This window comes from Psammomys obesus, unplaced genomic scaffold, assembly GCF_907164565.1.
Source record: "Psammomys obesus unplaced genomic scaffold, mPsaObe1.curated_primary_1811, whole genome shotgun sequence".
NCBI lineage: Eukaryota > Metazoa > Chordata > Mammalia > Rodentia > Muridae > Psammomys > Psammomys obesus.
The window spans coordinates 8,664,141-8,681,374 of record NW_026596256.1 but is presented as its reverse complement, the minus strand read 5'-3'; the positions used below and the strand labels follow the sequence as shown (position 1 = coordinate 8,681,374).

General features: G+C 45.8%; 1 protein-coding gene across 1 annotated transcript in view; it reads right to left on the bottom strand.

Annotated features, from left to right (window-relative positions):
- Med12l (mediator complex subunit 12L) overlaps positions 1 to 7,291 on the bottom strand; it is a 301,905-nt gene extending 294,614 nt beyond the window's left edge. The window contains exon 1 of the mRNA XM_055596727.1: positions 7,018 to 7,291. Within this exon, the coding sequence (XP_055452702.1) occupies positions 7,018 to 7,116 (99 nt within the window). The 5' untranslated portion in view covers positions 7,117 to 7,291. The remainder of the gene's footprint in view (positions 1 to 7,017) is intronic.
- Between the last annotated feature and the right edge of the window lie 9,943 nt (positions 7,292 to 17,234).

Genomic DNA, 17,234 nt, shown 5'->3' with positions numbered 1-17,234 from the left:
AAATAAATTCCTGCTGCTTTAAGCCCACCCCCAACACTTTGTAATAATTTCGTACAACAGCCACAAGCAACAAGAGTCACCCAGGGTTGTCAATACCTCAATGTGACTCTAAGAGTCCCTGTGGCCCTTATCACCTTAAATCTCATATCCGAACACCACCACAGGGCAGCTAGGACTTGACCCCACCTCTCTCCTCCACACCAGAACAAAGCACTATGTCTAGGCCCCAGAGGCTGTGCTGTTCCTGCCTGAGGTCCTTTACACAGCTAGTCCCTCATGGGTGATGGCACTCCACATCCTTGGCACCATGTACTCCTCTACAAGCCCCAGATTTAAATCCTCCTCTATCAGGTTCTATCAAGAAAGGGGTCAATGCCCAGTGTTCCCACAGCACTCCGAAAAACATTTGAACCACACCGTTCCTCATTGACTTGTCTGTCACCCCTGCAGTCCTCATTTTCCCACTCCAGAACTAGGTGTATCCACAAAAGTCTGGTAGTTCCCCTGGCTACTACCTACTAGATGCTACCAAGCACCAACTCACACATAACCAGTGTCTCCAGATACTATCAATGTCCCAGAGGGAAATGAAGAAACAGCACCCTAGCTGAAAACCTGCTGCAGACGGAAAGCACCAGGGCTCTGGATCTGAAGTTCCTACAGTTATTTATGATTGTGTCCATTCATTTAAAAAAAAAAAAAAAGGTTCTGTCTGAGTCCTAGGTGTGAGCCAAGGATACACAGCAGGAAGAGGTTTGGGTCCTGTCCTCATTAAGCCCTAGCTGGCAAAGAGCCTGAAGAGTGCTTGATGATACTGGTTGAATGACTGAATCAGTTTGACATGCACACATACAATAACATTCCCTTCATAACATGGAAAACAAACCCAATAGTGAAAATGTCTCTTCCCTGGGGCCATGGCATTCTGCAACTTAATAACAATCCACTCTCAGGTATGTGCAACTAGTATGAGGACACTGTTATCAACAAACCTGATACAAAGGAAGAACAGAGCAGTTGCCAAAAATGAAGAACAAACAAAACAAAAACTAGCAACTGGCAAGCAATGCTCCCAGTAAACAAAAGGCCAAAAAAGGCTCAGCCAGAGTTACAGCTATGCCCAGAGGCAGAGATGGGATCAGGAGCCTTCCTCCCAAAAACACAAGGTTTTGGACAAATACCACAGGAGATATGGCAAGCTGGTGCAATCACATGCTGAGCTGAGAAGGTACCACTGTCACCAAAGCACAGGGTGCCTTGAATGAAAAAGGACTCTCACTGTTAGGGTGACTTGGAGCATTTAGTAAAAGGAAAAAAAGAAAAAGAAGAAAAAAAGTCTCTCAATGGAAGGTCTATAACAATGCAAAGACAAATCAACGGACACAAGTGTCCAAACCCCTTTATGAGAGAAGCCTTAGAATGAAGAGCACAAGCTTCTTCAAAGTCTGTCTTTCTCAGGTTCAGTGTGCTGAGGAAATCATGGGTGGGTTACTCACAGGTGCCTGAGTTTCCTCCATTAATTCTGACCTGGCAGGTCTGGGGTGGAGGTAAATACTGCATCTCCCTGAATGACAATTAGTTGTATATCTCCTTTCTGGCCAAATTCATTTAGCAACACTTTTGCAAAGTGGTGCTGATGAATGGATCCAGGGCCTTAGACATACAGGGCAAGACTTCTGCCACTGAGTACCTTCCCTGCCCCATTTAGCAACTTTTCTTTACACTGAACCAGGGCCTTTTACCCATATTCTAACCTGAGTCACCCCCCCCCCCCCTCCAAACACTGGGATTTTAAGGAAGCTTGAAGCAGGGCAATCCAGGCCAACAAATGCTCCCAGGGAAGGGACATTCTAGAACCAAGTCTGCCTAGCTCTGTCTTAGTCCTCCAGGAAACTGGCCACTTTGTCCAGTCTTCCCCGAGAAGTCAATGTATCTTCGACCATTCCTCTGTCATAACTCCTCCCCCAGGTCTCCGAATGTTGTTTATTTCTTTTTTAATTAGTCTAACCACAGACACGAGACAGTCATGTGATCATCAGCAACAAACCCTCACCCTCATGCAGTGTACATCCCAGTGAGGATGGTAAGATGGAGAGTAGATACAGCACCCTAACAACTGAATTTCAGACACTGATGAACTCTGTAGAAGCATATTAACACAGGGTAAGAAGCTGACTGCAAGGAAGGTTCCCTCTTTGGGACAATCTCTTAGCTAAAAACCAAGAACAATGAACACTGCTCCAGCAAGGGACTAAAACCTAAACATTTTGGGGTAGGGGCAGTAGTGTCCCAATGTACAGCCAAAAGGGTAGACAGCTGGAATAAAACCAGATTTCCAAGGGCGGGTCTCATGGATATAGTCATCAGTACAATAGAAGGAACCTGGATCCTTTACCAAGATATCAGCTACTTGTTGCTGACCTGAGTGAAGTACGGGTGACATGACCATGCCTCTGTGCTCTGCGTACAGCAATTTGTTCACACAGAAACTGCATCTCACAAGTTGAGGACTCTGAACAAAAGAGGCAGTACTTGGTAGACCTCAACTCAGAGGCAGGAAGTGTGGCTACAGGAGGCAGGAGTGGATGGAGGTGAGCAAGGGCCAGAAGGGCGGAGCCCTGAAAGGTCTGCATAGGATTCTAAGTGTAAGGGGAAAGTTGGTGGAGAGGGACTGAGGGGTCTCCTGACATGCTCTTAGATATGGCTAAGAAAGGATGAAACTTCTGAGGAAAGCCCCACCAAACTATGCTTGAGTAGGCTGATGAGCCAAACTGCAGCTTCAGCCCTTACGACGATCCTTAAGTGAATCCAATGAAATGGCCTGAGATGCTGGCCCTGCAGGGTAGAACACCTGTCTAGACCAAGCTCTCCAAGCAGACTCTGGACCAGCAGTACCAGATTACAATCCATTTGGTGAGAAATGCAAATTCGGAGGCCACTCCTCAGACCTGCTGAATCTGAGGTCCAATATCCTGGGTTCTTCCCCAGCTCCGTTTTGTTTCTTTTTGTCTTTTAGTAGTACTTGGTATCTGAATCCAGAGCCTCACACAATCAGCCACCCGCCACGAGGCCACTGGGATGCACCCCTAGACCAGCATTTGGTCTTAACCTTTCAGGTGAGTTCACTCTGCTCAGGAGCTGGAGGGAGATGTGCACACAGCACGCAAACTTTGCAAAGCTATGCCGCCCCTCTCCTGAGCAGCCCTGCTCTGCCCATCACACAGTCCTTCCCCCCGAACACTGCTGGTGGTTCCCATGCCCAGACACCTCACTACTGTCCCAATCCATTTTTCTTACTAATATGATTTCCTGGATATATCTACTAGTCAGCTGTCCAGGCCACAAAGCCAAGATAAAACAACTCCTTCCTTCTAGGCTTTCATTTCACTTTCACAGCCCTCAGCCTTCGTGGCATTTACCTAACTACACCTGCCCACTCTGATGCCACGTCACTTTTTCATTCACTTGCCTCCCTGTCAATAATACATTACAAGAAATACAAGTGCCTTTGGCATTCCAGGAACTTCACTCAATGCCAGACACATCAGTGACAGCAAACATAAACTTCTTCCCTGTCCTCAAGAAACTGTCCCATCGGTAGGGAATGACCAGATACAAACAAGTAATTCTAAAGGTACACACGCCAGAAAGGCCTGAGGAGGTCACAGGGCTGAGACCAACATGAAGATAAAGACACAGGCCTGACAGTAATTCCTGACAGGAAATATCTGTATGCTGAATCTTTGTCCAACTCTAGTTTAAGTTCTTCATATGTTAGTATCCAGCCATCTTGCAGAAAAGTAGTAGGCTCATCCATCCAGGAAGAAAACAGAGTTATATGGACAAAATAGCCAAGATTCAGGCAAACAGGATGCTCCAGACCCCACAGCCATGTGAGAACAGGATGGATGTTGAGGTTGAAGGAGGAAAGGCAGGCAAGTGTCCAGGTAGACCAACATACGTAAGAGTTCCAGGGAGGAGAAAAGCCAGAAAAGAATTTGATCAAGTTGATAAAATCAAGAAGCATCAGATGAACTGGAAATCCAAACTATTCTGGAAGTAGATCAGGCAAAAGACAGTGGAGAGTGTATAATACTGATACGCAGAAAAGCTGTAGAGAAGGAAGAATCAGGAAAGACTCCCACTTTTCTGATTTCCCATATTAAAGTTTAGGGGACAGTCTGAGTCTGTGTGCAGATTATACCACCTCACTTAATAAAGTCTAAAGGGAGATCAGTGTCCCGCAAGCTCTTGAATGAATCTGGTCAACTGATGAAGCAGGTTAGTGGATCTTCTTTTATCACATCTCCACAGAGTTCCTCACTGAAGGATTCCACTCCTGTGTCTGGGGTCCTATTTCCAGAACACTATTATCACCTCTTAATAAAAATTCCATGTGCAGTGATGAGGCTGCTTCTGTTAGAAATGGAGCTTTTCTTACACAAATATGAGGGGATATTTTTCATAAAGTTTTACCCCCCCCTTTTTTTTTGGCTTTTCTGAAGAGCACAATTAAACTAGTTGACAAGTGAGAAGTTACTCGGCTTTGCCAACCACAAAGATGCTCAACCATAATTCAAGCTCATGACTGTCAAACTGGAAGCCCACACTTCCTTTATTCAGACAGTACTTCATCTGGATGTGGTGAAGATGCAGGCCTATGAGCTCAGCACTGTGCAGCCTAAAGCAAGAAGATCCTGAGTTCAAGATCAGCTTGGGAAGATCAGCATGACCTTTCTCAAACAAATCACCACAGCTCTCTGATGGGTAGGTAGCAGTACAGAACTGGTTTCCTTCAAATATGTGTGATCATATACCTTGTGTTTGTGTGTAATAACAAATTTACATGATTTGGTATTTTATACAACCATATAAATATTGCGGTAAACTGCAAAAGTCAAGATAGCCAAGAAAGCACAGTAATTTCTTTACAGTTAATTAAAGAATAAAAGTACTGGTTGTTCAAGGATTGGGTGGAAGTTTGAGAGAGTAGCATAATACATAAATAACTGAAGCTTAGGAATCTGCTCACCAACAATCAAAAATACAGCCAAGCACCTGTTCCATATTGTACCCAAATTTGACCACAGCCACATATAACTCTCTCCTCAAGAGAGATAGAATATCAGTCGCCTGGGGGAAAGCGAATCACAGAAGTATAGCATCACAAGTCATCCTCAGCTGAGTGCTGCTGTGCTGATAACCCAGTCTGCCTGTTCGCCAAACACTTCCGATAAAACCACGTTTTTCTGGGCTTCAATCATCTTATTTTTCTCAAATCAAACTATAAAAAGTAACCTCTAACGGCACTTTTTCCAATTTTAGATTTCTAGAAAATGACCCAATATCCAAAATTATTCTTTCCAGGATCCAAATCCTAAAGTGACTATCATATTTAAAAATAAATGCTAAACACGTACTCGTAGACACACACACACACACACACACACACACACACACACACACACGACAATCCAAGCCACCAACCCAAAATTAGGGAGATATCCTCAATTAAGTCACTCTCCAGAAAGATGTAGTGAGACATTAGTGATAAGATGAGAAAAGTCAACCAAGTGAACGTCCCTGTCCATAACAAAACTTTAAAAACGTCCTCCCAGTAAGTCAGCTTTCTTTACAGTGTGTTCTTAGAGTCTCTATTCTTTCCAGACCGTTGGAGCTAGGTAAGAAAATGACAACAAGAAAACAAAACAAAACAAAACAAAAAAACGGCAGCCAAGCACCTGTTCCATACTGTACCCAAATTTGACTACAGCCACACCTGCAAACTTCTCAGCTATCTCCAATCTTAACTACTCCCTCGATGCTCAAATTTATGTGATAAAGCCAAGAAGGAATTGCTAGTGATTTCTCAGACACATTAGTAGTCAGTCTGTGCTGAGCTTCTACCAATGAAACAGATATTTATCAAAATAGAAGCCCTAAAGAACTCCTCTTGTGAAATCGGTGGACATGCAAACTTTCAGTAGAGAGTTTCAGAGTCATCGAAAGAATACATGGTCGTTTCATGTTTAACTATAAGAGAGAGAGAGAGAGAGAGAGAGAGAGAGAGAGAGAGAGAGAGAAAGAGATGGGTGGGCCTTAGCTGACAAAGTCTAAAAGGACACCTGGGGAGCAGGTGAACCAAAAAGGAAAGGATAGGCAAGTCTCTGGGCAAATTGTATAGCCAAGGGTGATCATTATTACAGCTGGAGAGTTGTTACATAATTACTTGTTAACTCCTGACACACACCTACATAGCTTACACTAACCACTGACGCTACTGTCTGTGCCAACAGCCTTTCTCCAATTACTTTAATTCAAATAAATAAGTAATCCTGGAAGCTACTCATTTCTAAGGTAACTTGCCTGCTTTTATACATACAAAACAGCCTCCGGGGAAGACAATTGCCTCTCTAGAGACAAAAATTCAGTGTTTCTCCTTAATATTGTTCTCCTAATTTTTTTTTTTTTTTTTTTAAGGGGAGAAATACAGAGGTACATTCACAGAGCCAAATACAGGATCACCTCGCTAAAAACGACTTCCATTCCAAACTGGAGGATGTGAAAAGGGTCCCTCCCCCATCCGTGCCTACACCTCTGGCGCAAAACCCAAGACCACGGTGTCCGATGTACTGCATTCTAACATTTGTCAAAAAGTTTACGAGGATTTACCGAAGCGACCGAGAAAAATAGACTAAAACATGCAGAAATGGAGGAAAGCGAGCAGGAAGATGCAAGCAAAGAAGAAGCGGCAAAGCGCCCGGCGGCGCAGTGCAAGGCCCGACAACCGGGAAGCGACCCAGCCCCCGCAGAGCGACCGCCCAGCGCAGCGCGGGGGTTGGCAGGCTCCGGGTCTCGGTGGCCCAGGCTCCCCGATACCCCAGCCCGGCCCCGCCTCCGATCCCCTCCCCAACCCTTCCCCCGCAGCGCAGCGCCGCGGACGCCCGCCGGGCCAGCTCGGCCCCGGGTCAGCGCTGCGGAGCGCGGCGCCCCCGCGGAGGCCGCCGGCGCCCTTACCTCCTTCTGCTTGGGGTCCTGCGGGTAGACGTCGGGCGGCCCGAGCCGCGGACGCTTCAGCGGTCTCTGCTCATAGCTGAGAAGCCCGAAGGCGGCCATGATCTCTCATGTTAACCGGCGAAATGAATGAGAGTTGGAGCTGGAGCAGCCGCCTCTGAGCACCAGGGAGCAGCACTTTGCAGACAGACTCCCTCTCCCCTCCGCTCTCGCTCGCCGTGGCGCTGCAGGCAGGGGAAGGCAGGTTGGAGACGGCCGCTGCCCGCGCGCAGACGCGCTCCGGGGAGGGAGGCCGCCTCCGTGGGCACCCCGCTGCGCCGAGCCCCGGGACGCCTGCTCCGCGGGCGGCGGCGGGGCTGGAGGTCGGCCAGGGTCCGCCGCGGCGCCGGCCTCCCGCCACCCCCACCCGGTCCCCAGGGGGAGGAGCAGCTGATGGGAACGTGTGACTTTCTTCACCAATGAACCCCGACCCACCCGAGGGGGCCACAGGCCGGGGTGGGGGAGGGGCGCAAAGGGGGGAAAAACTTTTCTTGGCGCCTAGGCGGGAGGCTCGGTGCCCGTGGAGAGCTGGGCGTCCTCGGGCCCGGGAGGTGCTGCGCGGCGGCCCGCGCCCACTTCCTGGCACGCCGTGCCCCGCGCCCGCCGCTTGGCAACCCGAGGACCCGCCGCCTGGGCACGAAGCCACGGGCGCGGAGGGAAAGAGGCCGCGAGGAGGGAGGATGCGGACGCCGGAGCGAAGCCGGTGCCTCCGGGCTCGGCCGGTGCACAGGCTGCGCGGGTTCCCTCGGCGGCCGCGGCGGCTGGAGGGGGCCGCGCTCACCGTGGCGCGGGGCCGGCTTAACCCTTTGCTGGCCCTCCCGGGGTTGGGGAGAGGGTGAGCAGCGGTGGCCGCGAACACCGACGGACACACCGGGCGCGTCGGCGACCGGGCTCCCCGGGCCGCCCCTAAACCGCCGCGCGCCCCGCTCTCCACCCCCTACGGTTTACCTGTTGGTCCCTAGCTGGCGGCCAGGCAGGGGCAGGCGGGCGGGCTGCCCTGGCGGCCGCGAGCCTCCATCGCTCGGGTAGGGATGGGGAAATGGATTTGACGTCGCAAGGTGTCTGTCTCGCCAGACTGCGGACGCCGCGAAGTTTGCGGCTGCCTGGGGGCGTCGCTCGCCGCCGCCGCCGGCGTTCTCGCCCCCACGGCCCGGGAGCGCGAGCTCCCGAGTTGGCGGACGGCGGCGCGGCGGCCGCACTGAGCATGCCCAGCTTGGCGGCCGGACCGCGGAGGAGTTGGCGGCGAGCGCCTCGAGCGCTCCCATCCGCCTCTCCGGGTTTTCGCAGCCGCAGAGCGCGCAGTCCACGGGCCCTGCGCCCCCCAGCCTGCTGCAGGGTTAACGCGGCCGTGGAAGCAGCACCGGGAGGGACACCTCTAGTCCTCGGGCTGCGCCCTCCGCCTCGACCCCTCCTGCTGGCGCCATCCCGGCAGCCTAGGCGAAAGCTCACCTGCTCGCATCACAGGGATGGGGACCGCGGGGAGGGGACGATCCTTTCGAGGAGCGGGTCAGCCCACCTGCTGGCGCTCCTTTCTTGCTTGCTCCAGGTGGACACACAGATGCTGGGCCACCAGCGGTGAGCATAGAGACCTAGCCTCGGAGGCGGGCTCTGTCTGTCCTGAGGGACCCTGCAGGAGGCGCGCCCAGGAGAACACACCAGCACTTGGCCAAGAATGATGGCTGCCATTTATGGAATCTTCCTTTGGTGGTATGATCTTGAGGGTCTGAGTTTGCTTCTAACAACAAACCTTCCAAGGTTTTACTTCATCTTTATGAATGAGATACTGTGTCAGCTCCAAGCGATTAGATGACTTGTTCAAAGCTGCAAAATCTAGTCGGAATTTGAACCTACCACTGCTGAAGCTCAGCTTTCTGACCTAACTGCCCTGCTTTGATCTGGAAGGGCTGTGTGTGTGTGTGTGTGTGTGTGTGTGTGTGTGTGTGTGTTTGTGTGCGAGCTCGCGCTTGAGATGCCCTTGGCCTGATTGTGTCACATTTCCTATACCTTGAGGAATGCCTTGGACTCCTGGTTCCCAGCTCTGGAGAGAATGTACTCGGAATAACCAGCAGCCTTTGTATAGCACCTGGAACATGTTGGTGATATACTAATGTCTACTCACTTTGCTGGCTTTTAAAGGACCCAGGGGAAGGAAGAAGAAAGTGGATAAGGTGATAGCATTGTAGAAGACTATTTATTCACTGCTCGTCCGGAACTACAAGTACCTCCAACCCAGTGCAGAACCTAAGTGCAGCTGTCTGGGGCTGAACTCAGTCCGAGTGAGGCCTTCTACAGAATATTTCCCTTTACCAAGAGGCGTTTCCCATCCACCTCCCACTTTGCCATGAACATTTCTCTAATATGCCATATATAATAGCTTCATGGCAGTTTGCCTTGTGTTATAGGCACCTATCAAATCCAGCTTCTTTGCTTGGAAGGAAATAGTTTTTATTCATATCTAACTTTATTAGGAAATGTATCAGACATACCAAAAAGTGAAAAAAGTACATAATAAATCCCCAAGAATTTATCATCAAGCTGTGATATTTTACCCTTTTTATCTCATGTATTTTCCCCATTCTCAGTGGATTGATGTACACACTGAGACAGTAAGGATAATATTTTCATTATTGCAAGAGGGATGCAGCATGTCTCCGAAAACTGTTGGCTTATGGGGTGGATGCTCTGTGATTGCGTGGGTAATTATGGATTTAGTAGTTCATCACAAGTGGTACATTACGGGTACTATATTATGCTGCTCAATCTGATGTCCCCAGTTTGGTGCGATACATGTCCAAAATTTTTTCTCCTGGGATAACTTAGTTAGCAACAGTATTCTATTGCGGTGAAAGACAGCACTTAGTTTGGGCTTGCTTACATTCAGAGGTTTAGTCCGTTATCAGCATGGCAGCAGGCAGGCAGATATGGTGCTGGAAATGTAGCTTCGAGTTCTACATCTTAACTGAGAGGCAGCAGGAAAAGATACACTGGGCCTGGCTTAAGAAGTTGAAACCTCAAAGCCCACCCCCAGTGATATCCTCCTCCAGCAAGACCACACCTACTCCAACAAGACCACACTTCCTGATCTTTCTCTCTAGTACATCACTTCCTATTGACCAAGCATGCAAATATTTGCAGGGGGGGGAGGGGGGAATCAGTCCTTTTTAAACCACAATAATAACACAGGCAAAAATAATCCAAGTGAAACATTTTTGCTTTTTTTGGAGGATTGTCTGGGGCAACTTATGCTTTTAAAAAAATTTATGTTGATGGTGGTAGTTTAATTTTATTGGATTTTGGAGTTTAGTTTAGTTGTTTTTGTTTTTTGTTTTTTTTTTTTTGTCTGTTTTGGTTTTCTTTGTTTATTTTGTTGTTGTTTGGTCTTTGTTTTGTTTTAAGAATCTTACTCTGTAACCCATCTGAGCCTTAAATTCACTATGTAGCTCAGGTTGGCATCTAATGCAACAGCCCTCCTGTCTCAGCTGCCAACAAGCTGGGGTTTACAGGTTTATACCCTGCTTGCCTATTTATTTCTGAACAGGCTCTCACTGTAATTCTGTCTGACCTTGATCCTCAAACTCATTAAACAGCAGAAAGTCACCACAAATGCACACTCTCTGCCTCAGCCTCTTGAGTTCAGATTGTTGAAGTACTTAAATTTGTATTGACTCTTTTAAAACTGGAGTGCGTGGTACTGAGCCCTAGTATTCTATCTTCTTAACTGCCTCCACATTGTGGGACAGTAAGACATGATTTTTTTTTGTTCCTTTCTTTTTGTTGTTGTTGTTCCTTTCAATACAAGAAGTAAACAATGGATGAATAATGGTGAGAGCTATATTACAGTGAGAAGGACCCAAAAGCAATTGTTCATTACTTGAACTAAGAATGAGCCTGTAACACTTGAGGTTTCTGAAAAACACGCCTATACCCATTCAATTTTTTCATCTTCTAGTCACAGATCTTTCTTTTTCTCAAATACATAATTCCCAAGCCTTTCTCTTCAGAATACACCTGCTGGAAGTTCTTGGGGGTGGGGGGGGGTGGTAAATGAAGCCTGCTCTAAACTACTCAGGCTAACCATGATCTTTTGACATTTTCAGTGTCCGTAGCACTTAATTTTTGTTTTCAATGCCTCAGGACTTAGTGGTATCTATTCAAATATGTAACACAAGATGGTCTTGTTCTCCTATCCTTTCCTTGCTCTTGTTCTCCTTCCATTTCAGAATCAGTCTTTAGACTGAACAATGCAGGCTTAACATGCTAAACTTAACCTATAAGTCATTACAAGATTTTATTGAGGATCTTGACAAGTATGTAGACCAGGCTGGCCTTGAACTCATAGAAATCAGCCTGCCTCTGATTGGAAGTGTTGGAATCAAAGTTGTGCTTCTGATCACGTGGCTTGATACTGTTATTAAAGGATGCCTGGCTAATGACTGCTTGACCCAACAAGCAGTGTGTACAACACAGGAGCTCCTCTAAACCAGACCCTCCTCAGAAGGTTCTCAGCCTGTCAGAAGAGAGGGGTTCAGAAACTGTAGGTATTTTAAATAGCTGCACAGGAAAGGTGCTGAAACAGGGCTAGACAAAGATGAACCACAAAGGAAAACTACAAAAGACGCACAGGGATCTATGTTATCCACACTAGCTCTCCAGTATACTTTCTGAGACTTAATACGTGTGTAAAAAGGGGTCCTTTTCTTGTGTCACATCTGATGGCTTTTCTAAGAACCTTTAGCACCAGGAAGCCCCCTACCTGCTTACGGCTGCGTCTGTGTCCCTCTTTGGCTTCTAACCTTCAGCAACCATGGCCTCACTGTTGGCATAAAGTCTGCACTCTTGGGCAAAGTTCCTTCAATCTGTCTCACAGCTGGCTTCCTGGCCCTCCGTCTGGTCAGCAGGAAGTGCACGGGTCTCCTTTGCCTGTGTATACTCCAGGCAGACATATCCCAGCCAGTTTTCTCTCCTTGCCAACCAGGGATATATTGTGCAAGCCACAGACCACCTTAAAAGTTCTCCAGGTTCATACAAGTTACAGAGGACGAATAAAAGCAAACAGTGGTCAGTGGTTCTCTCCAAGTTCTTCGCATGAAGGTGGAGATGAAGAATAACATTTTTTTCAGAGCAGTTCTCAACAATGAGAATGAAAAAAAAATTTTTTTTTTTTTAGCTAATTGCAGAGCGGATCCATCATGAGCCCTGTCCTACCATTCCTGCTCTACAGCTGCTGGTTCAGGGCCGTCGAAGAAACAAGCAGTAAAGGCAGAGTAGACCTAATCCCTCCCAAATCTGTGCTTATTGTCTTTATCAAAGCACTACGTGAATTAATTATCACTATATAGCATATGTAAAAAATGAGCATGGGGGGGAAAAGTGAGTATAAGAGAAGAAACTCCTAACAGTTTATTGTGCTGTAGCAGTATGTTTTCACTCAAGTGGAAAGAAACAATTCTCAGTATAATGCCTGTAGGTACAGTAATTAAAGGAGCTGGGTTTTCTCCTGGGGTTGATGCTTGTCCAGGTGTATATATTACTGTGTTTTGCTACCGGTTTATCGGAAGGCAATCTTGCTTACTTCCAGTGTTTTCTTATACCCCTGTCACATTTAAATGCATTTGTGTTATACCTACATCTGAATCAGACAAGAAAACTTTATGCTTTTTTTTAGTTAAAAAAAAAAGGGGGGGTGGAAGGGAGAAAGCAAGCAACTTGAGGGGCTGGAAAGATGGCTCAATGATTAAGAGCATGCACTTTGCTTCCCAGAGGGCCAGCACACACATCTGGAAGCTCACAACTGCCTGTAAGTCTAGCCCCAGGGAGATGCAATGCCTCTGACCTTCTTCAGTACCATGCACTCACACAGGCACACCCACACACATACGCATGGATAAAAATTACACACACACACACACACACACACACACACACACACTAAATCAACACAGAATGTCTAGAGCTGTAAAGCACTTGCCTAGCATGTTCAAAGCCTTTGCTGTTGGGTACAGTTGATCCACATAATAGGAAAACAAGACAATTTAAAAAAAATGTGTATTGGCTCTGGTGACACATATGCTAAAATCAGAATGCCACAGAGAAAGCTGTTAATTTTTAACAAAGGGATTAATTTTGGAAAGTTACATCCAAATTGAGTTCTTAATACTTTTGTCCTTATAGAGATGAAAGAATATCATCACTGTAACTCAAGCAACAAGGACCAGTAGAATTCTGTTGCTAGCTCAATACATAGTTTCAATTTTCCTAGTAGCCATATTAAGAAAGACGAAATTAATTTCAACAATACAGTTGTTTAGTCCAGTGTATCTAAAATATTGTTATTTCAATATGAGCCATATTTTTTTAAAACATATATGGCTGGTGTAATGGCTCAACTAGTAGAGGTTTGTCCTACGCCCATCCACCAAGGTATTCAAGGTTCAAGCCTCAGCACATGCATGAACACACATACATACACACGAGTAAAATAAAAATAAGTATAATTTCTAATGAATGAGGTATTTTACATTTTGTATTAGATTGAATCTAGTATGCATTTTATACTAACTGTTATGGGTTCAGGAATAGCCTCACACTGAACTCTTGAACACCAGGCTCAAACTGATGGAAGTTTATCGAACGCTGAATAAAGATTGACCGGTCAGGGGCATAATCTGGGCTCAGGAGCCAGACTGTGACGTCAGTCTGTTTCTAAGACATTTTATAGGAAAAACTGTAACCAGGTAACAATCAGGTAACCAGGTATAGGAAGCAGGAGGGGGGGGTGGTCAGCATTACATCATTTTGACTAGCTAAATATAATAGATTTCGTTCCAAGTGTGTTGTATCTAGGTAGCTAGACAAAACATTTCAAGCTGATTGGCTAGGCTAGAGGCTTGGAGACTTTCCATTTCCCCACCATTCAGGGAGAAAGGGCACAGCAGAATGATGTTGCGATCTTAAATCTAATAGAACATACATTTATCTTTAACTGAAGCAGAACATGGATTTATCATCTATTGTTTTATTCTAGGCAGCCAGTATTGAACTATTGAATTGTATTCTGGTCTCAGGCATGTGGGGGACTGAGAACCTGAACTCTATCTCACCTTGCTATCAAAATGGAGACTTGGAGGCAAAATGGCTTCTGATGTGTTAAAGGAGACAGCAGGTGTTAACAGAGGAGCTTCAGTTATGCAAAGAGCTAAAGTGGGTCCCAAAGGAGGGTCTATAGAATTTAAGCAGGTTAAACAGGTTACAGCACTAACAATGTACCTCATTTTAAGACTGCATACCCAAAAGGGATCTTTCAGTGCTAATGGATCTTAATCTGTAGCATACAGGATTTTTTTTTTCTTTGACAGGGTCTTTTAAAGGTAGTACAGACTGACAACAACCTTGAACTTATAACCCTTCTGCCTTTACTTTCTAACATCTGGGATTGATTACAGGTGTGTGGCACTATTAAGTGCTCAGGAATGAACCCAAACATGCTAAGCAAGCGCTTATGTTGAGCTGCTCCCTGAAGCCCACATACAGGATCTTAGTAAGATTCTGAAGATGCCAAACTAAGAGAACTAAGAGAACTATGGAGTAAAGAAGAAGAAGAAACAACTCAGGAAGGCACCAGGTACCCAAAAAGCAGTTGGTTGCTACACAGATGAAGGCCTCAGAGGAGCAAGGAGCAAGATAAACCTGGGGGCTCAAAGAATGAAAAAAGAGTTATAAAAACAAGAAATTGAATGAATGGCAAGGACTAAAATTTGATTCTTATTCCCTAGAAAAATGATGCCTGTTGCCAAAACTAAGCTGACTGGCTAGTTTCTGGAGAGCACAGGCACACAACTTTGGTCACTATCGATCAAGGCCACACTCTGCTTCTCAGCACAAGGACTGTAATTTGTCAGGTAACCCAGAGCTGTCCCTACTCTATAGATCAGACAAATGCTGAGTTACTCAGGAATCCAGTAGGAAATCCAAACACTGATTTACTGATACATGGAGGTACTCTGTTCCAGAGATTTATGATTTATACCCCCTTTTCTGATCACCTTGCTCATCTTAAAGATGAGCACACAGAAGTGGGTAAGTATAAGATTAAAATGGAATTGGGTTCTCTCCAGGGAGCCATCACTCAGACTGACCCCTGTAGAACTATGCTTCTTTGTGACAAGAATGAGACACAGGCTATAAGCTAGCCCAGTGGTTCCATCCATGAATACACTGACAGTTAATTACTGCCTAATGCCTTTACTCTTCACTTCATACTAGAGGTTCCTGGGGGTTCACAGACAGATTTGGGGTTTTGTTGTTTATTATTAGGGAGAGGGGTGGGATTGGGTGTTTTATTTTTGTTGTTTTGTTTTGTTTGAGACAAGGGTCTACCTATTTAGGTCAGGCTAGCCTTAAAGTCATATCCTCCTGTCTCAGCCTTGCAGGGCTGGAATTACAGGAATGTGCTACTACCTCTGGCCCACAAAAATGTTTTTTGCTAATTTGTTTTGAACTTGTACTGTCATGTCTGGCTTCTTTAGGAAAATCTTCTGACACTAGGTTCACAGTCACCAGAAACAGTGTCAGTAAAATTTTTTCCTTGAGAGAGATATAAACAAAATCTACCCGTCTTCTTAAAGTTCCAAAGACACACGGAGGAATGAGCGCACTAACATTGGCTCTGGGGAACCAATGAATTTATTGGGTTTATTTACATAATGATGGATACGACATTATGAACAGGAGTGTGAGTGGCTTTAAATCAGCCACACTAGAAGATCTACACCCATCATGGATAATGACACCCTCCATGTCCACAGAGATAGAGCTATCCTCTCCCTTGTCCTTCCTAGCCTGTATATTGTAGCCTTTCTTTGAGATCATGTGCAATTAGGGCAAACTGCATACAGCTGGTTGGGAGGCGGGTCAGCAATATTCAACAAGCCCAAGTATGGTGAAGCCGAAGCCGAACTCATAGAGATGGTGGCAGTTTGGCTTGGAGTTATGTCCTGTGCAACAGACACCAGTCTGTCAGAGCTGAGGAGGACCTGCTGCTGAAACCCAATGACTAACTGCCCGTGGGCTGCCTCACATGCCTGGTTCCAGGTGCCTTTGAGAATAAGAACCCAACTACATGGAGACCTCTCTAAAGCCCAGCCTGGCTTGCAACTGTTCTGTTGAAGTGCATTTGAGTGACAGGATAATCTATAACGCATACACAGTATTATTATTATTAACTACTCAAGAACCTGACCTATATCATCTATTAGTTACAGATTATGACCTGTAGAGTAGGCTATATATGATAAAAGTTAATTGTAAAATTATTGACTATGAATTCCTTCAGTTTTTCTCGGGATTATTTCTTTTCCTGATGCTAGAGAATCTGTTTATATATTTCCTTATGTACTCATAAAGTCATACAAAACAAGAAAGCATGGAAAATGTGTTGAAATGTATATGAAATTTTAATCTTTACACACAATATTTTGATAGATTGAAATTATGTAATATAGTAAAATTTTACATAAGAATAAACCTTCTCTCCCTACTAGACATATCAAAGTTAGTTTTTCTATCTACTATTTGCTACATTTAAAGATTGAATTCCAAGAAATAAAAAATAAATGCTGCTAACTCTTTGGTCTCAGTACATGTGGGGAATAGTAGAACACAAATCAATTTGCGTATTTGAGTATGTGTGTGATGTACATATATGTACCAGTGCTTGTGGAGGCCAGGGGATGATGTCAGGTGTCTTCTCTATCACTCTCCACGTTACTCCTTAAGACAGCTCCTTTGACTAAGTTTGGTGGCCAGCAAATCCCAGAAATCCTCCTGTCCCTACCCCACACAGTGATACGATTACAAGCCTGCCTGCAGCCATGCCGGGCTTTCATTTCAGAACTCGTAGGTGCATGCTTGCAAAGCTTACCCACAGGACCATCTTCTTACCCCTCTCTTAGTATTTCCAAACTACTGTCCAGCAGTCCCACCACTATCCATTTTCTCTGGGCTGTTAAAACAAACAGTAAAATTTACCAGTTTAATTCTTATCTCCATTTTCTTTTTCCCATTCAACCAGCATGAAAAACAGAAGAAAAGAAAAACATAATTACTATGAACTCCTCAAACAAGGAAGTGAGACTTGGCCAATCTAAAGGTGACTGTAGGTGGCCTGATAAAAGTGGTAGTTC